Genomic DNA, 27,625 nt, shown 5'->3' with positions numbered 1-27,625 from the left:
AAAGAACAAGAACTGCTCTCTCCTCTTAAGGAGAATCAAGTGTTTTCACATGCAAAAAAAAAAAAAAAGAAAATCACAACAGGCAAACATCAGATTATCAAGCAATTCTGTTCATTCAAATCTGGCCTGACTGGAGGTTATTAGCTTTGCAAGGATTTCAACTCTTATAACTAGCTTGTTGAAGCTCACTGCTTGATAATATTCACAGAAACAAATTTAATTAAGAAACAGAAGAAGCCTTTCAAAAAATGCAGATCAAACAAATCCAAAAATCCTATTTAAGCTTATAAAACCATGAATATAACTACAATCATACTAATGAAAATTACTTATCATGTAAGTTATCTCCACATAAAGCATAAAGAAACTTTAAACATTTAAAGGGCATGTCAGAAATGTAGTCATATTAAGACTTTAAAATATAATTTCTTTTTAAAATGAAATTAACATCTTTAATTTTTGAAAATCAAAAAAGCACAAAGTAAAACTCATTTGTAACACTGACCACTTAGATTTGTAGCATTTTAATGTCTGTCAGAACAAATTCCCACTCATTTTATTATTTTCATTACCTAGTTGTATCCATTTATCTTTCCAGGTAAATCTAAATTTAAAATCATTTTGATTACTTCCTCCCAAAACAAAGAATCACTGAAATTTTCATTAGCCTTTTATTAAACTTATGAATAAATACAGGAGACTTGACATTTTATAATAATGAGTTTTCTAGTTGAGAAATCTTGTTTTGTCAGATAGGTCCATACACCGCTTGTTAAAAAATTTTTCCTAGATATGTCATATTTGTAAGAAAATCAACTCTTTCAAAGATACGGGTTTATATAAATAAAACTGATTACTGCAGACATATAGGAAAGATGCAGATTTCTGTGTAATAATGTTTTCTGAGAAACCTAATGAACTTTCCTTTTAGCTCTTACAACTTTTCAGTTGATCTTTTATGCTTTCTAGGTGAATAATCTTACCCTGTAAATAATTTGTCTTTTCCCTTAAAATACCTAAACCTCTAATTTCCTTACTACACTATGTTTAGTAATCATTTACTAAGGTGCTTTTAAAAATCAAAAACAATTACAGAAATATCAACTGATATTCAAGTGTTAGGCAGTGTGTGTTACATAAATTATCTATTTAGCCCTCAAGACCAATGTGATTGTTAACACCATTTTACAGATGAGGAAACTGAGGCTCAGAAAAATCATATCTCATTGCCCAATAAAGGTCTACCAGGGATTTTTTTTTAAAGCATTATAATTCTGGACCCTTAGCTCTAAACCACAGTGCAATAGCATCCCACTAAAGGACTGGGTGTCAAATTTCAGATGTCTCTGGGGTATCCATCAAGATGATGGTACTTTTTCCTTCTTTGACATATTAATATAATGAATTAGAGTAAGTGTCCTAATACTGAGTAAACAGATTTATGAAATAACCCAACCCCAACCCCAAAAGAAAATCACCGCTTCCTTCCTAGAGAATTTAATATGATAATGTATTAAAAATTCAATGTCTGATTATTTTAACATTTCCAGTAAATTTATAACTATGTCAAAAAAAGAAAAAATCCGCTAGTTACAGTCGTGGTTTTTTTTTTAATGATGAAAATTTGGATGGTTCTAAACACAGCTATTTAAATCACCATGAATCCAGAGCAGGAAAAGAAAAACAGCAACAGCAACAAAATAAACATGCAACAAACCAGGGTCAGTTTCATAGAAGCAAAATTATTTTAATTGAATAATTTTGTTACATTTGCATTGGAAGTTCAATTCTAACTCTAACTCTATATGCTTAAGTTTGAGTTCCTTCACTGCAGAAAAGAGGCTTAAAAGTTAACAGTAAAGCAGAGGTCAACTCGTGTAAATGTTACTGGTAAGTGAAAACAATTCTCTAAGGTCTTCTTCAATCTTTTGTCAGACGGGAAAAGCTTTAGGCAACTTAAAACAGGGATACCTACAGTAATTATTTATACGATTCACATTAAGAAAAAATAAATACAACCAAATAGTTGGACAACAAGTGTTGCCTGTTACTTTTTAAATGAGACCATAAAGGAAAAAGTAAAAAACATGGCCCTAATTCAGGTGAACTGTACCAACATTTGGTGATATTTTATACATAAATTCATACTCTCACTATTCTTCACATTCTATAAACTGTTCTATGAGGTTAAATGTAAACTGTGTCAAACATCCTAGACACAAGCATCTTAACTGAAAACATTTAAATGTTATTTGAAAGATTATCCTATACACTGAACTACAGGATAGACTCAAGGAGAGACTTCCAGTACTTGTTAAACAAATTACTGGATGAATATACTAGGGAGTTTAGCTAAAACAAAACAACCTTTGGATAAAACGTAACCAACTGTCCCTACTTTGTAGAGGATCACCTTCAGTCAAATTATAAAATTCTTAATGTCATACTAATGAAAAGTATAATTACAATTTGGTTTTAAGATGACTGAATTATGATTAAAAATTAGGATACCACTGAGTTCCAAACCATGTGTGACTAACAGAGAAACACAATTCACAGTTTGGAGTCTCAGAATTTTGGGCTCTAGCCTGGTTCAGTTTCTTTAGTTCCCAAATACAACTTATTTTATAAAGCAGACCAAGAAAAGATATTAAGGCTCTAAAATTATAATATGATATCCATATTAAAAGGACTGAGATATCACTAACAATAATGTTATGCTTTGGCATAAGTTCAACAAATGATATCATTTGAATGTCATTTTTCTAACTTTTACTTCTTCTTCACAAAATCTATCCTAAAGCATTAATGTAAGGAATACATTCAAAGACTCTTAAATTATCCTCTAAGTATTATTTTCCACAGATGGATTTACTCATAATTGGAATGTTCAAAAGACAAACACTTGTGATAAGTCCATTACTACCCTGCAGTGAAATATGATAAAGGTATCTCCATTATGTCATTCATGTATAATTCATTCCTTTAAGGTGTAATTACTGAGTATCTGTTGTGTCAATTACAGAAGTAGGGATTAAGAATTCCCTAGATGCAACAGACTAAAAGCCTAAAAAGTATCAATATTTCTACCTTCATTCAAGGAAATATTCATTTAGCATTTATTATATTCCCTGCTGGACATTAACATTCTGGTTCACATTTTTCCTAACACAAGATTTATGTTTAAAAGATTAACAAGTTTACACTTAAAACTATAACATAAGAGTTTCAGTGTGTTATGTAACTAATAACTCATTATTGGTGTAATCTGGGCAGAGAGTCAGCAGGATTAGTTAAGTACCACAGTTCCTATTTTATATTAAATAGCCCTTGGAATGCATGGCATTGTAAAGCTAAAAGCTCTTACTTAGCAACATAAAGTACTACAAAGGATCTTCTCAATCATTCAGACTATTTCAGTATTCTTATATTCTAAGCATACTGTAGCATACAAGTAGACTATTAACTCACTCTTAACCAGAAACATGTGCCAATTCTTCTAACCATGTTAGAAGAATGTATTAAAACTTAAAAACACTCCTTTCTTCTTTTTTTTAAAGAAAGTAAAAGAAACTAAAACAGCAATGCACCAACTCAAATCTATCACTTGAAATAAAAACAGTGACATAACAATGAAAACAGGTACCTCCATAGTAGCTACTAATTCTGTGTATATGCAATACTAATACACTAATTACTATGTAATAACATACTACATTATACATAAAATAGTGCAGAGCCATGTGTTATATAACAATACCAAATGCTCCTTAACTTTACAACCCCAGCAAGGTAGATGTGTACTGTTATTTTCATTTTACAGATGAGAAAACTCAAGCTATGAAAGGTTAAGTGACTTGCCTGTGGCCACACAGCTGGCAAATGCCAAGGTGAAGGCTGAGCCAGCGTCTGATTGGGAATATCCACTACACAAAGTTGTGTCTCTCATCTACCAGAGAATGTGAATATTACAGTGTAATATTCGAAGGTGATTTGCTTCAAGGACGGGACAACAATTCTCACTTACTCTGAAAATTCAGATGAATGGAACATAAAGCATGACTTTATTTATAATGACTTCCAGCATAAAGATGAATATCAGAAAATTCATATTAACTAGAATGCTACTAAAAATATTACTGGCATCCTTTAGTAGTTAATAATACTAACATTTTTTTCATAGCTTAACTGAGGTCAATTTAAGGAACTGTGTCTCCTAGGGACAAATACAACAATCAATTGGGAAGCTGATAACCGACAAAGCACAAAGGACACTACTTTTGGGTTTAGCTTTGTTTCCCTTCATAAAACTTATCTGTGGTGATAGCTCTCTTTACCTACCTTCCCACTCTCTGTTTGGACTCTTGGATGTGCCACATGGACTCGTAGAACTTCTGCATTCCAAATCTATCTGTTCTTGTCTCTGCCGCTGCTCCTCCAGGAGTGCTGACTCATGCATTGCTTTAATGTGTCGCTGGTAGAGAGCATAGCCACTCACTGGGGTTCCAATTGGTATGTTACATGGGGTGCAGGATACCTACAGGAAGAAAATAAATCTAAATATGCCAACGACCAATGTTGTGATAACTGCCATCTGTCACAAGTAATGCTTATTTCTGTCATATTACTGGTTGAATTAATTTTATCAATTTTTAATCCAAGTAATCTTCAAGAATAATGCTTATGGCAGGGAGCAGTGGCTCACACCTGTAATCCCAGTGCTTTGGAAGGCCAAGGCGGACAGATCACCTGAGGTCAGGAGTTCAAGACCAGCCTAACCAACATGTTGAAACCCTGTCTCTACCAAAAATACAAAAATTTAGCTGGGTGCGATGGTGTGCGCCTGTAGTCCCAGCTACTCAGGAGGCTGACACAGGAGAATAGCTTGAGCCCAAGAGGCAGAGGTTGCAGTGGGCTGAGATCGTACCATTGCACTACAGCCTGGGCAACACAGTGAGACCTAGTTTTCTTTCAGAATGGATCACAATATAAATCACACAAGTTGTAATAAGAGAAATCAAAAATCAAATTAAAACACATCTGTCTGATTCTAATTTATGGCAGCCAAGTCCCTCGTGGCTTGGCCCTAGGTCCCATCCCTCATCTCTCTTTCACCAGGGATCACATCCATTTATGTATTTTTTCTTTTTCTTGAGACACAATTTCACCGTTGCCCAGGAGCGCAGTGCAGTGGTGCAATCTTGACTCACTGCAACTTCCACCTCCCAGGTTTAAGCAATTCTCCTGCCTCGGGCTCCTAAGTAGTTGAGATTATAGGTGTGCAACACCACACCCAGATAATTTTTCTATTTTTTTAGTAGAGAAGGGTTTTCGTCATGTTGGCCAGGCTGGTCTCAAACTCCTGGCCTCAAGTGATCCTCTCATCTCGGCCTCCCAAAGTGCTGGGATTACAGGTGTGAGCCACTGTGCCCAGCAGATAACATCCATTTATGTTGATTTAAATGCCATCCATTGGTTATTGATTCACAAATTTTATATTTCCTCAAGACACCGTCTCCAAGTTCCACACTCATATAAAATGGCCTACCTAACAACTTCACTTGTGATATCTCAGGGAAATTCAGAACTTAACAATAAGAAGGGAACTTCCCATTTTCTAAACTCCATTCTTCTTCTTCAGTTGCTCTACATTTTAGACATGGAACCTTAGGTGCTTTAGTCAGAAACCTGGCAGCCATCCCTGACTAATCAATCTCCTCCTCTCCCACAACCAATTCATTCACATAGCCATTCTCTTAGGACAGATATGGACTGTTCTTAAGATCGGTCATCCACAACCATCCAATAAAACATAGTGATTCCCTCCCCGTTTTCCTTCTCATTGCAGCCTGTTCATTGCTTTCACAGTACACAGCATTTACCACAGTTTGAAATTGGTACTTTTCTGTCTCGCTGACTTTATGAAGAAAAGAACCCGAGATGTTTTATCCAATACTTAAAAAATAGCCCAGAAAACTTGAGTTAATTTTTGTATTTAAAAAAAAAAAAATAGCCCAGAACACCGTTCATGATTAAATACTTCATGAATAGCAAATATCACTAGTATGCCCTAGAGATCTGACTTTTTTAGAATCTGGTAACTTAAGACTTCCATAGTTTTTTCCCCAGCATAAGTAGTATTATTCACTGATCCTAAAACCCCTAACTTTCTTGCCTTTGTGCTTTGTCTTACACATAAATATGGTTTCTCCTCCTTTTGCTATAAAGCCAAATGAGCTGTTTTGATCCAATGAAAATATTATTTCTTATGCAGGGTCTTCGTTAAGCACATGCCAGAATTTCTTTCCTTTTTAAGGCTGATTAAGAAGATACTCCCTCTTCTCTAAAACATCCATAGTATTTTTAACCTAACAGAGCATCACATTTTAATTCATTTTAACCTTTACGGTAATTTTTTTATGCTTTTGTTTTATTTTGAGACAGTGTCTCAATTTTTTACCTAGGCTAGAGTGCACTGGCACCATCTCACCTCACCACAACCTCAGACTCTCAAGCTCAAGCAATCCTCCCACCTCAACCTCCCAACCACAGGTGCATGTCACCATGCCGAGCTAACTTTCGTATTTGTGTGTGTGTGTGTGTGTGTGTGTAGAAACAGGGTTTCACCATGTTGCCAGGGCTGGTCTTGGAACTCCTGCGCTCAAGCAATCCACCTGCCTCGGCCTCCCAATAGTGCTGGGATTACAGGTGTAAGCCACCACTCCCAGCCTCTGCTTTATTATGCAGACCAGTCCCTAAATTTAGTTTTTTAAAATCAGAGGAGATATATATTTATATTCTCCACAATACGAAGAACATTGTCTTAAACTAATCACTCAATAAGTGTTCATTTGAATGAATCAATGAATGAACAAATGTTTAATGATCTTTTTGTAATAAGTACATAATTAACTACTTTTTACCAATTATTATTTAAGACAAAAAACGTGTTTCTGAATAAAGCAAGAGCTTTAAATATTTGAATAAATAGGACATAACTAAAGAAAAGAACAATACCTAAGACTGGAATTTAGTATCAAAAATGAGTCAAATTTATACAGATTGTTAAGGTAAAATGTAAATAAAACTGACTTGAAATCTGTAGATTAAGGTAAAATATAAAAATAAACTACACTTAAAATTGTATACTAGAGCTAGCCATAATCTCTCTTCATTCTAAATTTTCAAAACCTAATTATATGCTTAATGCTACTACTGTTTTATGGCTCCTTATTGCTATGGTTACAAACAAAAACAGGACTTACTAATATTTATGGCTAGAGCATTATAATTTTTTTTTTCTTAACTGGAAATGACCATTTCAATCAATCATCACAAGTCATTTGAAAAATCAATGCACTAAGGATATAAATTTTGGTTTAAAGTTAGTCAGCATCTTCCTACCCTTCTCTCCCATATGTCTTAGCACTCCCTAACCCAAGCCCAGCAAAGGAGGATATAAGAAAAACCAAGGTACTAAAATCAAGGACTGACCATAGAGGTACTAGTCACAATAGTCCAGAGGTGGGAGCAACCCAAATGTCCATGAATGGATGAATGAATAAAATGTGACATACAGATACAACAGAGTACCATTCTGCCTTTAAAAAGAAAGAAATTCTGGGACGTGCTAAATATATTTAGAGGACATTATACTGAGTGAAATGAGCCTATCACAAAATGACAAATACTGTATAATTTCATCTATATAACATAGTGTGATACAATAAAAATTATTTGGTCTCTCTTCCAAAGACTTTTCTTTGTTTCAAATCTTTAGAATTTTCAAAGCAGTAACAGTGTCTTTTGTATGCTAACAAGATGACTCCTGGCTGGGGGCATCCAGATGGCCTCAGAATAAGGGCTGGGAGCCCAAAAGACCACAAGGCATGAGGCTGGAACTTCTTTGGGGCTTGTGGTAGGATGTCTCTCAATATTTTGCCCAGGCTGGGCTTGAACTTGCAATCCTCTTGCCTCAGCCTCCCAAATAGCCGGGAATACAGGGCTGGTACTACAGGTGGGCATCACCATGCCCAGCAAGGGCTGGAACTTTCAGCTACACCTAGCTCACCCCACCTCCAACCCTCCAGAGAGAGAGGGGCTAAAAGTTCATGTACCCATCACCAATGGCCAATGATTTAGTCAATCATGCCTATGTGATGAGGCCTTCACAAAAACCCCAAACAATGAGGTTTAAAGAGTTTCCAGGTTGGTGAACACGTGGAGATGCTGAGAGGGTGGCAGGCCTAGAGAGGGCACAGAAGCTCCACACTCCTTCTGCACACCTTGCCCAATGCATCTCTTTCATTTGGCTGTTTCTGAGTTATATCCTTTAAAATGAACAAGTAATCATAAGTAAAGTACTTTCCTAAGTCTCTGAGGCATTCTAGCAGATTATGGAACCTGAAGGGGAGAGTCAGAGGAATCTCCAATTTGGAGCCTAGTCAGAAGTGTGAGTAACCTGGATAGAACCAGCATCAGAAATGGGGGTAGCCTGTGGTACTGAGCCTTTACACTAGTGGTATTAGACAATTGTGCAGGGTAGTCAGTGTCCAAATTGAACTAAACTGTAGGAATCTAGCTGGTGTCCAAAAAGGTGGAGAATTCATTAGTGTGAGGAAAAAACCCATACATTTGGTATAGTAAGTGTTGTGGTACAAAACATTTCATTGGTATCTAAACTATGTGTTAAAATCACAGAACCAGAAAGCAGAACAGTGCTTACCAGTGGCTAGCAGGAAGAGGAAGAGAGGAGTTATTTAATTAATTTCACATTTGAAAGATGAAAAAGTCTTGGGGATCATTTTCTCAACAACGTCAATATACTTAACACATTGAACACTAGTGAACTGTATACTTAGAATTGGTTACAATGATTAATTTCATGTTATGTTTTGTACTCCAATTTTTTTTTCAAGAACCAATTAAAGAAGAGAAGAAATATCTCTATAAAGGTCCCTGTTTTTCAACTTTAGTTTTCTTCCTCACAATAAAAACTTACCATCGGTGGGATAACAGCAGCTCGATGCTGAAGCTGTGGGAGGTCCAGTGGATTTGGTTTTAATGGGGATGAGACTAGTATAGATCCAGTGGGATTTAACAGTGAAGGCTTTGAGTCCATAGGAAACATTCTGCAATTGTCGATTTAAAAAAAGATGAATGAATACATTTTTATTTAAGACTCAAACATACAATCACCATAATTTCTTGTAAGTTAATATGTACATACACATGCACATATGGACACACATCTATTAACCCGTATAAAATATATGGACAGTTAAGGAAAAAGGAACCTATAAAGCTGATTTTCCAGATAAAGAAACTGAATATTGTACTCACTTCAGCAGAACACGTACTAAAATGAAATGATAAAAGACTACCATAGCCCCTGCACAAGAAAAACTTGCAAATTTGCAAAGCATTTTATATTAAAAAGAAAAGAAAAAAGAAACCTAATACTGACTTACAGGTTGAAATTTATCTGAATCGTCTATATCTAACCAACAAAACAATCTGAACAAAGTCCATTTAAAACTGTTCAGTTCTAATTTACCATAAACCTCCTAACATGGGTTAAAAACTACTTACCTGTTAGAGGATATTTTATTGGGAATCACAGAGTATTTTTTTTTTAATATTTGAATAAGCTGCTACAATTTCTAAATTGAAAATGTCATCCAAAATTCCAGACTCTGGCTTCTCATAAAAAATGGAAAGAATGAACAACATGGGATCAGCACTCACCCACAGCAGCGACCTACCGTGCACCTAGCAGTCGCTGCCCTACTCACATGAGTACACCCTCCTCTGTTTCCCATAGTCCCTAGCATCTCACACTCCACTGGCTGATATTTCCAATACCTACACTCAAGTTTAGGATGCCCAATATATAAACTCGAGGAAATTTTATACTAGTGTCACATCTTAGGAGTTTGGTCATATTTCCCAATGTTATCATGATCACTGGGGGAAGGTGAACATTTAAAAATGTATAATTTGGTAAGAAAATTAGAATATATTTTAAAAATTCACATACTACATAAAGAAGATATTACAGATATACAAAATTGAAAGTGCTATTTCCATCATTTGGGAGCAGTGTAGACTTTACAGTGTCAGTCAAAAAACATCATATTTTTCCATGGAATTTTTGAATTTCAAGACTACTGTCATGTTCACCTCTTAGGATGTCTAGCATTTAAAATTACTGCCATCCTAATTTTTCCTTCATGTATAGTTACCAAAACCAACAGTGCAAAACACAGATAATCCTAATTTTAGATGAGATGTTTCATTAAAGAATGCTTTAAAAAGGACTACAGAGTTTGAATCAATTTGTGTTAACTGCAGTTAAAGACTGACACCATTAAAATAAAATCTAGATTACTCTGAACTGAAGGAAAAAGATAGTCAAATTTTCTGGTAAACCAATAGTTAAGCAGAACGTCTACTTTGTTTCGATTCACGTTGATGAAAATTCTAGCATCCACTATATAAAACACTCTGAGAAATCAGGCACTATAGTGTTCAATACTATTCTAGTAACAAATCTCATTATGGAGTATATAAGATATAAAATTCATTGGATATTAACTGAAAATACAGACACCAAGACAAACTCTGAAAGTTAAATTTTGAACATAATTTATCTATCTGTTGAGTAGCCTGTCTCCTTTTTCTTATTAAAAAGAAAAAAAGGGCAGGGTTTAATTGGGTTTGGATTAAGTGATGTTTCAATCTAATTCACTTCTAGAATTTGCACCAATTTAACATTCTACTAAAATTATAGGTGATTCAATTTACTTTAAGGAAAAGGAAACACCAGGGAATAAAATACATTAAATAAAGAGGTAACTATACCTGTAAAATATGTATCTTTTTATTGTGATTTTTACAAAAGCCATAGATAGGATGCATTTTTTGTATAATTAATTAAGCTTTAATGACTACAAATACTTGTAAATTGCCGGACACAGTGGCTCACACTTGTGAGCACTTTGGGAGGCTGAGGTGGGCAGATCACCACTCCCAGCACTTTGGGAAGCTGAGGTGGGCGGATCACCAGAGGTCAGAAGATCGAGACCAGCCTGGCCAACATGGGAAACCCCATCTCTATGAAAAATACAAAAATTGGCCGTGCATGGTGGCACGTGTCCCCCAGCTACTTGGGAAGCTGCGGCAGGAGAATCACTTGAACTCAGGAGGCAGAGGCTGCAGTGAGCCAAGACTGCACCACTGCACTCTAGCCTGGGCAACAGAGCAAGACTCCATCACAAACAAACAAACTTGTAAATTAATCTGCATTATACCTGATATTTTAAATTACAAAAATGAACAATCTAAAATTTTAACTGCTACAAAAAAGTGGTCATAATTATCATTAAGATTATGCTTTCTAAAAATTTTCAGAACACTGAACATGTTTTTCTTTTCAGTATTTTCTTCTATCTAACAAGTAGGGGCTAGAAGGCCTTGTTTTGAGGCTGCATTGTCTTATAGCAGCCGGAGCTCCTTAATGGCTCTAGCCTCCACCTTCATCACCACATCCCACTGCTGCCTCCTTAGGCACAACAATTATTCACAACTTTATTAGTTGAAATTCCCTTTTTTGCTATCATACAGAATACACATAACAAGACAGATGTAAGAAAAATGTATAATCTGTTTCATCAAAATGATCACGCAATTGTTTTTGGTTAAACAGAATAGTATCAGCCCAATATTAAAATCATAGAGACTACCTGTAACTTGCCAATATTTATATAGGAGCCATGTCTACAGCCAGTACCACCCTGTGATTCAGTCAGCAACCCACCGAGTAAGCACAGGGTAGGACTTATGGAACGAGCCTCACCTCTGCCTCTCTGGCTCTCCGTCCACATCCTCATCAGCACTGCACGTGGCACTGGAATCATTGTCCGACTGGGGCTCAGGCCTTTGGGCATTTATTTGCTGAGCTACCACCAAATCTTCCTCTCTAGGTTCCACCTTTTCACTGGCTCTATCCAAGTCTCTTTCTTTGGTATTATCACCTTCAACTTTAGATGCATGGTTTTCTGGCACCCTGATTTCAACATCCACAGAATCGGCTTTGGTAGCGGGTGGGGGATCAGGAACAGAACCCCCTTCGGCACTGTGCTCCTGCTGATCTACGTCCACCTGCCCTGCTGCCTCAGCACTGATGCTGTCATTCACCTGGGTCTCCACACTTTCATCTTCAGCTGGTTTTGTACTTGGAACTGCTGAGGAGGGAGATGTACTGGGTGCAGTTTCCGTAGTGGGCTCAAGCTCAGTCGCAGGTTCTGTGTTTCCTCGAGAAGTAGCATTTTCAGGACTGTCCTCACTGGGCTTCACAGCTTCAACTGGTGAAGGAGAAGGAGCACTTTCTGTATCAGAACTATTTTCTGCACCTTAAAGATAATGATATAGCATAAAAATCTGATAATGAACATGTTTCAGGTGGTGATAGAAACCATGCTTGAAAGTAGTTGTTTAGGATGAATTCTACTCCTTTGATGACCTCAGTGGAGTATTTACAGCCATTGAGAAGGCTAAAGTTTCCTACAGAATATAGAAGTGAAAGATCAAATTGTCTTCACCTTCTGAAACTAAAAGCATAAAGGCTTTTAATGTCTGAAAATAATTTATATGAAATTGAAAAACAAAGAAAGATAAACCTAAACAAAAAAAACTCCTATAAATGATGACATTCTGGTGTATTTCTAGAAGCCTCTTCCTGTGAATTTCCTTTACCCAGCTGAACTGACACTCTAGAACAGCTCTATCCAATAGGCATACAATGTAATCACATCTGTAATTTTAATTTTTCTGATGACCACATTTAAAAAGTATGAAATGGGTCAAATTAATTTAAACTATGTATATATGTATGTATGTATGTATTTTATTTTATGTTTTGGAGATGGGCTTTTGCTCTGGTCACCCAGGCTAGAGTGCAATGGTGCAATCTAGCTCACTGCAACCTCTGCCTCCCAGGTTCAAGCAATTCTCTTCCCTCAGCCTCCTGAGTAGCTGCGATTACAGGCATGTGCCACCACGCCCAGCTAATTTTGTAGAATTTATTTAATTAATCCAATATGTGTGAAAAGTCATTTTAACATGTAATCAATATCAAAAAAATTCATAAAAAGATTATTTTTCCTTTTTTTGGTACTAAGTCTTCAAAATCTGGTATGTATTTTACATATTCTGCATATCTAATTGTTTTTTTTTTTTTGGAGACAGAGTCTTACTCTGTCACCAGGCTGGATTGCAATGGTGCTATCTTGACTCACTGCAGCTTCTGTGTCCTGGGTTCAAGTGATTCTTGTGCCTCAGCCTCCTGAGTAGCTGGGGTTATAGGCACCTGGCACCATGCCCGGCTAATTTTTGTATTTTTTAGTAGAGACAGCGTTTCACCATGTTGCCAAGGCTGTTCTTAAACTCCTGACCTCTGGTAATCTGCCCACCTCAGCTTCCCAAAGTGCTGGGATTACAGGCATGAGCCACTGCACCTGGCCTGCATATCTAAACTTAAACCAGTCAAATTTCAAGTGCTCAATTGCCACAAGTGTCTAGCAGCTACCACACTGGACAGGGGCTCTAGAATAGTATTTCACAGATTTTTAATTTAATGTTGAAACACAGATCTTTCCCCATATTGTTTGTATTATTCTATAAATAGACTTTCAGTGCTTTTGACATCTTTATCTAGATATATCAAAGGCATCACAAATTCAGTATGTCCTGCACTAGAGCCGTAATAAACACTCTCAAATCAGATTCTTTTCTAGTGTTTACTATCCAATTAAACAAACCAGAGACCAAAAAGTCATCTTTTAAACCCTGCTCTCATTTACCCCATATCCTGCCTTGACAAGGCTCACTGATTTTCTCTCTAAAAATTTCTCTTGAATTAATCCAATCCCATTCAACTTCAAAGCTAGCACTCAAGTCCAAAACCAACTCTCTTCATTCAACTTCAGAACATTCTCTACAACAAAGCCAGAGTTATCTTAAAGCCAAATTTTACCATAATAACTCACTCTCCCCCTCTGTCTCGCATGAATTTTCAATGGACCCCCATTACTGTTAGGATAAAGTTCCAAAATTGCTGATACAGCCTGCAAGGCCTTGCCCAGTGGGCCCCCACCAGCCTCTCTGGCTTGCACACAGATCTCTGAATTCAAGTCACATTGGCCTTTAGCTTTTTCAATGCCTCATGCATCTTCTACAACAGAGACTTTGTACACGCCATTCACCCTTACTGAAAGGTTCTTTCACCTACTTTTCCTTAGGTGATCAGCTCAAACATCACATGCTTAAAAAGCCTTCTATGGGCTGGGTGAGTGGCTCAAATCTGTAATCTCAGGACTTTGGGAGGCTGAGGTGGTTGGATCACCTGAGGTGGGGAGTTCAAGAACAGCCTGACCAACATAGTGAAACCCTGTCTCAACTAAAAATACAAAATTAGCCAGGTGTGGTATGCCTGTGTTCCCAGCTACTTGGGAGGCTGAGGTAGGAGAATCACTTGAATCTGGGAGGTGGAGATTGCAGTGAGCCAAGATCAAGATCATGCCATTGCACTCTAGCCTGGGCAACAAGAGTGAAACTCTAACTCAAAAAAAAAAAAAAAAAAAAAAAGAAAAGAAAGAAAGCCTTCCATGGTTTCCTTAACAAAGTTATATTTTGCTAATGTAGTTCTGATACCACATGTACTAGTTACAGTTACAATTACATTTATTTATTAGAATGATTTCTGGTCATTTCTTCTACTAAGCTATAAACTCCATAAGAACAGAGATCATATATTTTGATTATCACTTAAGTAATAGCCTGGCACACAGTAACTCAAATATTGTCTGGATTATAAAGTGCATGAATGATTGTGAGAACCTAAAAAACCATCTGGGGGAAAAAAAAATATTTTTTAATTATATATTACAGCAATACAAAAAAACTTCTACAAATTCATTATTTTATTCATTCAAATATGATGAAGTGTCAACAATGTATGTGCAGGGAGCTGTTTGAGGTACTGGGGACAGAGCAATTTAAAAAAATCTAAGCAGATGCTGTCATGGAGCCAACCTTCTAGTGTGAAATAGACAATAAACAGTAAATATGTGATATAGGCTGGGAGTGGTGACTCACGCCTATAATCCCAGCACTTCGGGAAGCTAAGGCAGGAGGAATGCCTGAGGCCAAGTGTTCAAGACCAGCCTGGGCCACATAGTAAGACCTCATCTCTACAAAAACATTTAAAAATCAGCTAGGCATGGTGGCGTACACCTGTAATCCCAGTTATCGGGAGGCTGAGGCAAGAGAATCACTTGAGCCCAAGAGGTCAAGGCTTGCAGTGAGCTGTGTTTATGCCACTATACGTCAGCACTGGGTGACAAAGTGAGACGCTGTCTCAAAACAAACAAAGTGATGTATCAGGTGGTGATCAGTGCAGTGACTAAAAAACAAACCTGAGAAAGAAGTAGGTGAGGAGGTATTATAGAATAAAGTGGTATTTGAACAGAGGACTCAAGGAAATGAGAGAATGAGCTGTGGGCACATGGTGGGGAAGAACATTCCAGGTAGAGGGATTAGAAAGCACAAAGACTCCCGAAGTAGGGGCTGGTTTGTCCAGGAATAGCAAAGAGGACAGTATGGTTGGAGCAGAGAAGGCAAACAAAAGAGTGGCAGAAAGTTCACAGAGGTACAAAGGTCAGTTCATGCAGAGCCTTATAAATCACAGTAAGGCCTTGAGTCTTTATTCTTACTGAGATGGGAAAGTATTACAGAATTTGGACTAGAGAAGAAACAAGATTTGATTTACATTATAAGAACTACTTGAGCTGCTATGGAAGAAAAAACAGAATGGACTTTGTCTCTACAAAAAGTAAAAAAGTACATTAGTCAGATGTGGTGGTGCATGCCGCCTATGGTCCCAGCTACTTGGGAGGATGAGGTGGGAAAATCACTTAAGCCTAGGAGTTCGAGGCTGCAGTGAGCCACAATCAAGCCACTGCACTCCAGCCTAGGTGACAGAGCGAGACCTCATCTGTAAAAATAAATAAGATAGAATGAAACAAAAGCAGCAAGAGACTATCAAAAAACTATTGCAATCCTCAGAAGCAGGATAGGAGCTATCGAGACAAGAATCCAATTCTAAAGAGACTAAAGAAAAGCAAATTTACTGGTATAGGAAAAGACTAGAGGGAAAAGCAGCTTGTGGTGGTAGAGACACAAGAGTTTATTCTGGATGTTAACTATGAGATGGCTCTTAGGAATCCAAATGGAAATACTGAGTATGTGATTAGATATATGACCCTGGAATCCAGATGAGAGTTCAAGTCTCCAAAATAAAACAAAAGATAGACAAGCAAATAACTCAGAACAGTACCTCACATGTCACAAGGCTTTAATATATGGCAGTCATTACTGTTATTGAAAGATCCTACCAAAGCAATGAAAAGCTAACAAAAAGCCTGACTTAACCTTCTTTTCTATTTAGATAGTGGTAGAAAGCCCCAAATCCAAGGGCAAACTAATAAGGCATTTATCTTCAAAATTTTAGAAGACATGTTGGTGATTACACAGCAGATGATATCATTTGACATAAGCGCTTTTCCAATTTTCTTCTTCCAAGCCACAAAAGAGTAGGAAGGTTTCCAAGGCATAATGTTTCACTAAGCAATAGCCAAACATGAATATCTTTTTTTTCAAAAGATACAGGGAAAAAAACCTTAAAGAATGATGTAGAAAAAGAGAACAAGAGCAAATCCAAGTTTTGGTGAAGTTCTGGTCTCTCTGATTTAATTCTTCTAATCATGAAAGATACACAGTCAGATGTGTTTTAGGAAACAGACACAGGAACCCTCCCTTCAGCAGCTACCTTCATTCTTCAATTGGCAAGAGACTTGCCACACAATAAACAGTGTATCTGTAGTGTCTCATTAAGATTAGGAATAAGTATGAGATCATAGGTCACATAAACTGCATTTATGTTCTTGTCTTGACATTTTCCAAATGAAGCTAAGTCAAAAGGAGGAGAGATCCTAAAATTCTACTGGGAAATCCTCTTAAGAGGAAACTCTTCTAGATGATTGAGCAGATGTGATGGTGCCACCCTACCCTTGATCAGATGGACATATTAATAATGGACTTGGGCTTTATTATGGACTGAATTGTGCCCCTCCCCACCAAAATTCTCAGGTTGAAGCCCTAACCCACAATGTAACTGTATTTGGAGACAAGGCCTTGAAGGAGGTGATTAAGGTTAAATGAGGTCATAACAGTGGGCTCTAATCCAGTAGGAGTTGTCTTCATATGAGGAAGATACACCAGGAGTGGGCACACACAAAGGAAAGGCCATGTAAGGACAAAGTAAGGAGGCGGCTGGCCATCTCCAAGCCAGGAAGACAGCCCTCATCAGAAAGCAACTGTGCCAGCACCTTGATCTTGGACGTACAGCCTTCACAACTATGAGAAAATTACTTTCAGTTGTTGAAGCCACCCAATCTGCAGTATTTTGTTATGGCAGCCTGAGGTTTATTAACCTCCAGGCTTCATTAACATTTATAACCCCAGGGAATACTAGCCACCAGAAACAAACCCATTAAAACCAAGAGACTCTGACCACCTCTCTGGAAGTGCCATAAACACAGCAAACTACCTTCACTGTTTGCAGCACTCTTACCTTACCCTACGGTGAGCCTGCTCTAATACTCCTACTATAGCCCACCTCATTTTTCACAAATCCTCCCCAAAAATGCTTAGGATTAGGGGTTGTTCAAAGCCAAAACCCATTTCAACACAAGTTTAAGTTTAAAGACAACAATAATAATCTACAGGAAAAAAACTCAAAATCTAGTATTAATAAACCTGGAGAATGTAGAACTTTTAAAGCTTATATAAAATAAAGACCCTACAAAGGAAAAGATATACAACTCTAATTACACAAAGTTTAAGCAAAGGTAATTTAAAAGCAAAACAAAAGGGAAACGAGAAGGAAAAAATTATCTGCATATACAAAACAGGAACATGTTTAATATATATGAACAGCTACTAAAAGCATTATAAAAATCCCCACATCAGAAGCAGTCAATTTACAAAAAAATCCACAGAAACTTTAGAGTGTAAACTGAAATAAATTAGATATCTTTTTTTACCAAAATAATCAAGTAAATATTTATTTTTTCATGAACTTGTCATTAATTTGTTTAAATGACAAAGAGACATTATTTCTTAAATTTCCTTAGGTTTCATGGGTTGATTTTTTTTTTCTATTGTTGCTTCTAGGGTCATTAATTACTTTTACATAAAAACATTAATATAGTACATATAAATCTTTGTAAAAATATGAAAATAAACTCAAGGCAATAAAGAAACATAACTGATGATACTAACTAATTGAACAAATAAATGTGGCAATGACATAGACACACAGATATTTTATTGATGTTGGCACTTGATGTCTGAAACAGGACTGCCATTTCCAAGATCTTCTGGACCATCTTAGGTGCTACATAAATATTTGTGATTAAATGAATAAAAATATTATGTTCAAGTTTGAAGTCTCCTCACCATGAAAACACTGGCGCATTGTTTCCTCAATGAAGCAATTCCTACAGAGTCAAATGACTAAAAATTATTTATTTAGGATAGCAGATGTCACAACTAAATTTAAAATTTTGAGATACCTTCACTGTCTTCTGGATTTTCTTCTTCGTTGGAGGCTTCAATATCTTCATCCTCTTGAGCAGAAACAGTGGAAGCAACACTTTCACACTGAGACACATCTCGCTCTTCACGAGGTTTTCGTGAAGCCTAAAGGAGTAAAGAGTATTATTTGATTTAAATAACTAAAAAGGAAAAAAAAACAATTCATTTCTGAAGTAATGTAGAACACTGATAAACACACACATACAAGACAAGGAGGTCACACATTTCAAAACAGTTCTGGTTAAAGTGCAGACAAATATCTCTGCGTAATCACTAACTGGCCAAATTTTGTGTATATGGCTCACCTTTATCAAACAGATCAAAAGTTACATCTAACCCATTTTTGGAACTACTCACCACTATATATGTACAAATAGCCAAAAATCACATCTCTCTATGCTTTTCACTTACTCTAGATAATGTATCTTTCTAATAAAAACAACATATATATTTATTTTCTAAAGATAATTATACCACCTTTAAATGTAGAAGACATAACATTACAAAAATCACTACTCATTATTCCAATAGTAAGAGATTCTAAGTATACTGGTACATTTCCTTTCAATCTTTCAGATGCATATACATGAATATAAATATTTATGTGTACACGTAAACACAACCAGGAAAGCCCTATGTAGTTACATATTCTACTTTCTTAACATAATGTAGCCATGAGCCGAACATATCACTGTTACAAATTCTTCAAAATTATTTTTATTAATGATCCCATGAAAACATTATGTTGATATAATGTGGACATACATTTTATGTTGACATATAATTAAAATTCTCCTATTTGAAGGCATTTCAGTAATTTTCAACTTATGGTATAAATAAGGCTGCAAGAAACTTCCTTCACTAGCTTTAAGAATTATGCAATTTAAAAGGCAACAATTCATCATTGGTATTACTACTGAATTTCTTTTTACCACTCAATTTCTTTTTCTTCTTTTGAGACAGAGTGGTGCTCTGTCACCCAGGCTGGAGTACAGTGGTGCAATCTTGGCTCACTGCAACCTCCGCCTCCCGGGTTCAAGCAATTATCCTGCCTCAGCCTCCCAAGTAGCTGGGACTACAGGCACACACCGCCATGCCTGGCTAATTTTTTGTATTTTAGTAGAGACGGGGTTTCACCGTGTTGCCCGGGCTGGTCACAAACTGCTGAGCTCAGGCAATCTGCCGGCCTCAGCCTCCCAAAGTGCTGGGATTACAGGCATGAGTCACCAAGTCTGGACCAATTTATTTTACTGTAAAAAAGGACAAATTCAGCCAAGCACAGTGGCTCATGCCTGTAATCCCAGCACTGTGGGAGGATTGCTTGAACCCAGGAGTTTGAGAGAAGCCTGGGCAAGAAAGTCAGACCCTTGATCCTATAAACAATATTTAAAAATTAGCTGTGTGTGCTGGTACTCTCCTGAAGTCCCAGCTACACAAGAGACTGAGGCAGGAAGATCACTTGAACCCAAGTGGCTGAAGCTGCAGTGAGCCATGATCATGCCACTGAACTCCAGGCCAGGTGACACAGTGAGAACTTGTCTCCCAAAAAAAAAAAAAAAAAAAAAATTTTTTTTTTTAAATAATTCCTTTTTTTAAAAAATAGTATGCTCCCTTCTGCAAACTATGTTTATGCAAAATTGCTCATTCTTCTACTGGGATCTCATATCCATAAGAGGACTTGTGTACACATTTAAATGTAAGACATTAGCTATTTACATTATACTTATAACTTCATGTTACTAAATAGAAGCCTTAATATCTTCTGTTTGCAGATACAGGGTTCTGGAAGTCCCAGCCCTGGTGGTCTTCTGTTGTGTGCCCCTTACAGAGCCTACATTTCACCTCATATCAGCTGTCAGCCTCTCCCAGTGAAACTCTTCAGGAGAGGAAAATATATCATTGCCCTGTTAAAAATTATCCATACATCTACTCAACATTCTTATGAGGATGGTATTTAGGATCCAGCCTAAAATATTAATTAACTCAAGATAAACAATCATTTTCTAATACCAGACTTACAGAGTTAGTTGAAATTCTGAAGGCTAAAATATTTATTTCTATGTTTCCAGTAGGAACGCAAGAGAATCCCAGAGACACACAGGCTACACTTTTTAAAAAAACTTTCAGAAGATTCTATGAATTTCCACAGATTAGACAATAGCTACTCTTGTTTGTTTTTGAATATAAGGTCTCACTTTGTTGCCCAGACTAGTGTGGAACCTCTAGCCTCAATCAATCCTCCCGCCTTGGCCTCCCAAAGTGCTGAGATTACAGGCATGACTGACCGTGCCCAGCTGATGTTATTATATATATGGATTATTCCAGTGCCCAGTGTATGTCCCTCTCTTGCCAATATCAACCCATTCTGTTTGGTCCTTTCACTGGTAACTAGGGAAGAGACAACTTTTTATACTAGTACAACAACCCTCTGTTCACATGCAACAATCCACTATGTCGCCAAGCATTTTCTTTAATATATGATAGTCAAATATAGAGAAACAGGCCAGGTGCAGTGGCTCATGGCCAGGCCCAGTGGCTCACTCCTGTAATCCCAGCACTTTGGGAGGCCAAGGTGGGCAGATCACTTGAGGCCAGGAATTCGAGACCAGCCTGGCCTATACGGTGAAACCTTGTATCTACTAAAAATACAAAAATTAGTCAGGTGTGGTGGCACACGCCTGTAATCCCAGCTACTGGGAAGGCTGAGGCAGGAGTATCGTTTGAACCCAGGAGGTAGAGGCTGCAGTGAGTCAAGATCACGCCACTGCACTTCGACCTGGGAGACAGACTGAGACTCTGTCTCAAAAAAAAAAAAAAAAAAGAAGAAGAAGAAGAAAGAAGAAAGAAAACATCCATGTGTCTATCACTGAAATTTGATAGATATTAGACATTTTGCATGTTTTCTTGAGATCTATTTTTAAAAGATAAAACATTCGAGATAAACACTTGAAGTCTGTTGTCCCTATTATTTTAATTGTGATCAAAATAATTAGAGGAAAGATGTTTGTGATGGTTAATTTTATGTGTTAACTTGGCTGGGCCACAGTACCCAGATATCTGGTCGAATCTTATTGTGGAAGTTTCTGTGCAGATTTTTTTTAGATGGTATTAACATTTAAATCAGTGGACTCTGAGAAAAACAGATTACCCCCCCATAATGTGGGTGGGCCTCTTCCAATCAATTAAAGGGCTTAATGGAACAAAAAGCTGGATTCCTGGAGTAAGAATGTATTCTGCCAGGAAAACTGCCTTTGGAGTCCAACTCAGACTCTTCCCAGAGTCTCCAGTCAACCAGCCTATCCTATCAGACACTGGACTCACCAACCCTCCACAATCATGTGAGCCAATTCCTTAAATCTCAATCTCTTTCTCTCTCTCTCTCTCTCTCTATATATATATATATATATATGCATGCATGCACACATCCTTTTAAGTTTTGTTTCTCAGGAGGACCATGACTAATAGAACATTTATATTTTAAAAACATATCTGATTCATTCTTTACTTCACTTTGTCTCAAAACATTTTGGATGTTATCTCGTGAAGTCAGGTCTTTATCTTGTCAGTAGACTTTTTCGTGTTTTGGTTGCTACAGCATATTTTTAACTCTCACTTTCTTATTAACCTGAAAGTCCCTTTGTATATACCCTTTTAAATTAGTCAATGTTATGCTTTGTATCCTCTTAATAAATTCAAATCTTAATAGCTTTACTATCACACTTTAATAATTCTCAAATTTTTTGGTCTAAGGATGCAACACTCTTAAAAAGTATTAAAAGCCACAAACAGCTGTTCTTTTTCTTTTTTTCTTTTTGAGACGGAGTCTTGCTCTGTTGTCAGGCTGGAATGCAATGGCGTGATCTCAACTCACTGCAACCTCCATCTCCTGGGTTCAAGTGATTCTCATGATTCTCCTGCCTCAGCCTCCTGAGTAGCTGGGATTACAGGTGCACACCACCACACCCAGATAATTTTTGTATTTTTAGTAGAGACAGGGTTTCACCATGTTGGCCAGGATGATCTCCATCTCTTGACCTAGTGATCTTCCCGCCTCAGCCTCCCAACGTGCTGTTATTACAGACGTGAACCACTGTGCCTAGCCAAAGAAAGAGCTTTTCGTTATGAGAGAAATACAGACGGACAGCCAGATAGATAATTACTATATCAGAAATTAAAACTAAGAAAACTTTAAAATTTTAACTCATTAAAAGCAATATAAACCCATAAAGAACTTATTTTTAACAAAAACTAACCATTTTCCAAAACAAAAAATGACTTACTAAAAAAGTGGCAAAACCTTTCCTTTCTGGAAATCTCTTCCATGTCTGATCTAACAGAAACAGCAGAATTCCCAAAGGTGCGTCCACATATGATCTAATCTGTAGATTAGATTAAGTCATCTAATGTTTTGGTTGAAGTATATAAAAACAATGTAGCCTCACACAGATATGTAGTTGGAAAAGGGAAGAGTATTTTAACAGATTTTTCAGATACTTACAGATATTATATTTTGATACTGTACCAAAACTCAGCAAGTGTCACTTCTTATTGGTTAGTTACAATATGAAATCTGATACCATATCAAGGAAGCCTTTATACTCTGTTAAAATCTATAATCTATCTTACATTTTGGTATATTAAAAAAACATTATCAATCTTTTATCAATGAATGATCCATTATGTATTAGTCCATTTTCATGCTGCTGATAAAGACATACTCGAGACTGGGAAGAAAAAGAGGTTTAATGGACTTACAGTTCCACATGGCTAGGGAGGCCTCACAATCATGGCAAAAGGCAAGGAGGAGCAAATAACATCTTACATGATTACGGTAGGTTAAAAAAAAAAAAAGAGCTTGTGCAGGCTAACTCCTCTTTATAAAACCAGCAGGTCTTGTAAGACTTACTTACTATCACAAAAATAGCACAAGAAAGACCTGCCCCATGATTTAATTATCTCCCACTGGGTCCCTCCCAGAACACATGGGAATTATGGGAGCCACAATTCAAGATGTGATTTTGGTGGGGACACAGCCAAACCATATCATTTGGTCTCTCCCAAATCTCATGTCCTTACATTTGAAAACAAATCATGCCTTCCCAACAGTCCCCCAAAGTCTTATTTCAGCATTAACCCAAAAGTTCACAGCCCAAAATCTCATCTGAGACAAGGGAAGTCCCTTCTGTCTATGAGCCTATAAAAGTAGAAGGAGAGTAGTAACTTCCTAGATACAATGGGGACACAGACATTGGGTAAATACAGCTGTTCCAAAAAGAAGAAATTGGCCAAAACAAAGGGGCTACAGGGCCCATGCAAGTCTGAAATCCAGCAGGGCAATCAAATCTTTTTTTTTTTTTTTTTTGGAGATGGAGTTTTGCTCTTGTTACCCAGGCTGGAGTACAATGGCGCGATCTCGGCTCACTGCAACCTCCGCCTCCTGGGTTCAGGCAATTCTCCTGCCTCAGCCTCCTGAGTAGCTGGGATCACAGGCATGCGCCACCATGCCCAGCTAATTTTTTTGTATTTTTAGTAGAGACGGGGTTTCACCATGTTGACCAGGATGGTCTCGATCTGTTGACCAGGATGGTCTCGATCTCTTGACCTCGTGATCCACCCGCCTCGGCCTCCCAAAGTGCTGGGATTACAGGCATGAGCCACCGCGCCCGGCGGCAATCAAATCTTAAAGCTCCAAAATGATCTCCTTTGACTCCATGTCTCACATCCAGGTCATGCTTATGCAAGAGGTGGGTTCCCATGGTCCTGGGCCACTCTGACCCTGTCGCTTTGTAGGGTACAGCCTCCCTCCTGGCTGCTTTCACAGGCTGGAGTTGAGTGTCTGTGGCTTTTCCAGGTGCACAGTGTGAGCTATAGGTGGATCTACCATTCTGGGGTCTAGAGGATGGTGGCCCTCTTCTCATAGCTCCATTAGGTGATGCCCTACTAGGGATTCTGTGTGGGGGCTCTAATCCCACATTTCCCTTCTGCACTGCCCTAGCAGAGTTTCTCCACGAGAGCCCCACCCCTGCAGCAAACTCCTGCCTGGATATCCAGGCATTTTCATATATTCTCTGAAATCTAGACAAAGGTTCCCAAACCTCAATTCTTGACTTTTGTGTACCTACAGGCTCAACACCACATGGAAGTTGCCAAGGCTTGGGGCTTGCACCCTCTGAAGCCATGACCTACACTATACTTTGGCCCCTTTCAGCCATGGCTAGAGTGACTGGGATGCAGGGCACTAAGTCCTGAGGCTGCAAATAGCAGGAGCATCCTGAGCCCAGGGCATGAAACCATTTTTTCCTCCTCAGCCTCCAGGCCTGTGATGGAATGGGCTGCCATAAAGACCTCTGACATGCCCTGTAGAAATTTTCCCCATTGTCTTGGGAATTAACATTCAGTTCCTCATTATGGACACAAATTTCTGTAGCGGGCTTGCATTCCTCCTCAGAAAATGGGATTTTCTTTTCTATCACATTGTCAGGCTGCAAATTTTCCAAACTTTTATGCTCTGCTTCCCTTATAAAATTGAATGCCTTTAACAGTACCCAAGTCTCTTCTAGAATGCTTTGCTGCTTAGAAATGTCTTCTGCCAAATACCCTCAAGCACCTCTCTTAAGTTCAAAGTTAAGCAAATCTCTAGGGCAGGGGCAAAATGCCACCAGTCTCTTTACTAAAACATAACAAGAGTCACCTTTGTTCCAGTTCCCAACAAGTTCCTCATTTCCATCTGAGACCACTGCAGTCTGGACCTATTGTTCTTATCACTATTAGCATTTTTGTCAAAGCCATTCAACAAGTCTCTAGGAAGTTCCAAACATTTCTACATTTTCCTGTCTTCTTCTGAGCCCTCCAAACTGTTCCAACCTCTGCCTGTTATCCAGTTCCAAAGTTGCTTCCACATTTTCAGGTATCTTTTCAGCAATGCTGACACTACTGGTACCAGTTTATTGTATTAGTCTGTTTTCATACTGCTGATAAAGACATACCTGACACTGGGAAGAAAAAAAGGCTTAAAAAACTTACAGTACCACATGGCTGGGGAGGCCTCACAATCATAGCAGAAGGAAAGGAGGAACAAGTAACATCTTACATAGATGGCAGCAGGCAAAAAAGCAGAGCTTGTGCAGGGAAACTCTTCTTTATAAACCATCAGATCTCAAGAGACTTATTCACTATTATGAAAACAGCACGAGAAAAAGACCCACCCCCATGACTCAGTTATCTCCCACTGGATCCCTTCCATGATGCATGGTAATTGTGGGAGCTACAATTCAAGATGAGATTTGGGTGGGGACACAGTCAAACCATATCACATTACAACATCATGAAATAGCCATTTGGAAAGTATTGAGTTAAGCAAGTTTTTCAAATTGAGAAAAAATTTCATCACTCAGTAACAACTATCACACTTACTATTATTACCACTGATCCCATCAGAAAATCTGTAATGAAGTGTGAAGCTCATGGTTAGAGAAACATATTTTCCAAAATTCTCATTTTTTTGCTAGAAAGCTCAAATATTTTAAAGTGGCAACAAACACTAACAGTTATTTTCTTTGAAAGACAGGCTCATTCACTAGTTTTCTTTTTTTTTTTTCATTCATTAGTTTTCAAGAAAATGTCTGCTAAATATACCAGTCTGAAAACATAGTTTGTCTGTCATTCTTTCAATCTAAAATGACATTCCATGATAAAGGGAAGCCTAGTGCAGCTTAGAACTCAAACAATTGCCAAAGTGTTTTTCCTTGAGAGAACCATTACATTTTAGTATAGAGCAGAATAACTTTACGTTTACTTCCCATTACATGACACTAAGTATAAAAAGACGTACTTAGGGATGAGATTTAATAAAACTAACTTTTACTACGTCATCAAGGACATTCTTAAGTGACATTTTAAGAAAAAACTGCAAGTGCTCAGAGATGAAAAATACACTGGTTTGGTTCCATGCCAAGATTTATGCTAAAGCATCAGCAATTGTATCTACCACAGCTTTGACACCATAAATGCAAATGTCATATAATGAAAAAAAGTAAATCACATTTGATTGAAATTTTTGAGAAAACAGTCTTGACCTCACAGAATCATCAAAAAGCTCTATGGTCTTTGACAACCACTACACTGGAACTTTCTTCTTAAGGAATTTCCAATATGTTATGCTCCTTGGTTTTTAATATTTATACCATGGAATCTTCTCTCTGAAAAAATGTCTAATATATGAAATCAATTCACTCGATATTATCAACAAACCTCCAACTAAAGTTCTCCTTTTTTTTTTCTTGAGATGCAGTCTCGCTCTGTCACCCAGCCTGGAGTACAGTGGCGCAATCTTGGCTCGCTGCAACATCTGCCTCCTGTGTTCAAGCAATTCTCCTGCCTCAGCCTCCTGAGTAGCTGGGATTACAGGCACGCACCACTATGCCCAGTTAATTTTTGTCTTTTTAGCAGAGACAGAGTTTCACCATGTTCGTGAGGCTGATCTTGAATTCCTGACCTTGAGATCTGCCTGCCTCAGCCTCCGAAAGGCTTTTTTTTTTTTGGAGATGGAGTCTCGTTCTGTCATCCAGGCTGGAGTACAATGGCGAGATCTCGGCTTACTGCAACCTCTGCCTCCCCAGTTCAAGCGATTCTCCTCCCTCAGCCTTCTAAGTAGCTGGGACTACAGGCATGTGCCACCATACCCAGCTAATTTTGTATTTTAGTATATGTGCTGCTGAAGACAGCACTGATTTTTCTATTTTTAGTAGAGACAGGGTTTCACCAGATTGGCCAGGATGGTCTCGATCTGTTGACCTCGTGGTCCTCCCACCTTGGCCTCCCAAAGTCCTGGGATTACAGGTGTGAGCCACTGCACCCAGTCTAAAGTTTTCAATTCAACCTCCAAAATGTTTATAGTTTTCAAATCCAG

The 27,625-nt window shown here is 37.7% G+C and overlaps 1 protein-coding gene across 17 annotated transcripts in view; it reads right to left on the bottom strand.

The window, feature by feature from the left end:
* The window catches only part of NCOR1 (nuclear receptor corepressor 1), a 182,290-nt gene that overhangs the window by 61,224 nt on the left and 93,441 nt on the right, over window positions 1-27,625 (bottom strand). For 14 of the 17 annotated variants that reach the window (XM_012475068.3, XM_064378276.1, XM_012475072.3 and 11 more), the window contains 4 exons: window positions 18,696-18,822; window positions 11,858-12,413; window positions 9,002-9,131; window positions 4,342-4,537 (listed from right to left, as the gene is read on the bottom strand). In XM_012475068.3, the coding sequence (XP_012330491.1) occupies window positions 4,342-4,537; window positions 9,002-9,131; window positions 11,858-12,413; window positions 18,696-18,822 (1,009 nt within the window). The remainder of the gene's footprint in view (window positions 1-4,341; window positions 4,538-9,001; window positions 9,132-11,857; window positions 12,414-18,695; window positions 18,823-27,625) is intronic. The other 3 variants (XM_012475081.3, XM_012475077.3, XM_021674747.2) reach the window with 1 other exon arrangement.

The sequence above is a fragment of the Aotus nancymaae genome, unplaced genomic scaffold, assembly GCF_030222135.1.
Source record: "Aotus nancymaae isolate 86718 unplaced genomic scaffold, 86718_ANA_hifiasm-v0.15.2.pri h1tg000018l, whole genome shotgun sequence".
Classification (NCBI taxonomy): Eukaryota; Metazoa; Chordata; class Mammalia; order Primates; family Aotidae; genus Aotus; species Aotus nancymaae.
Note: the sequence above shows the minus strand (reverse complement) of the source record. Positions and strands in the feature narration are given on the sequence as shown.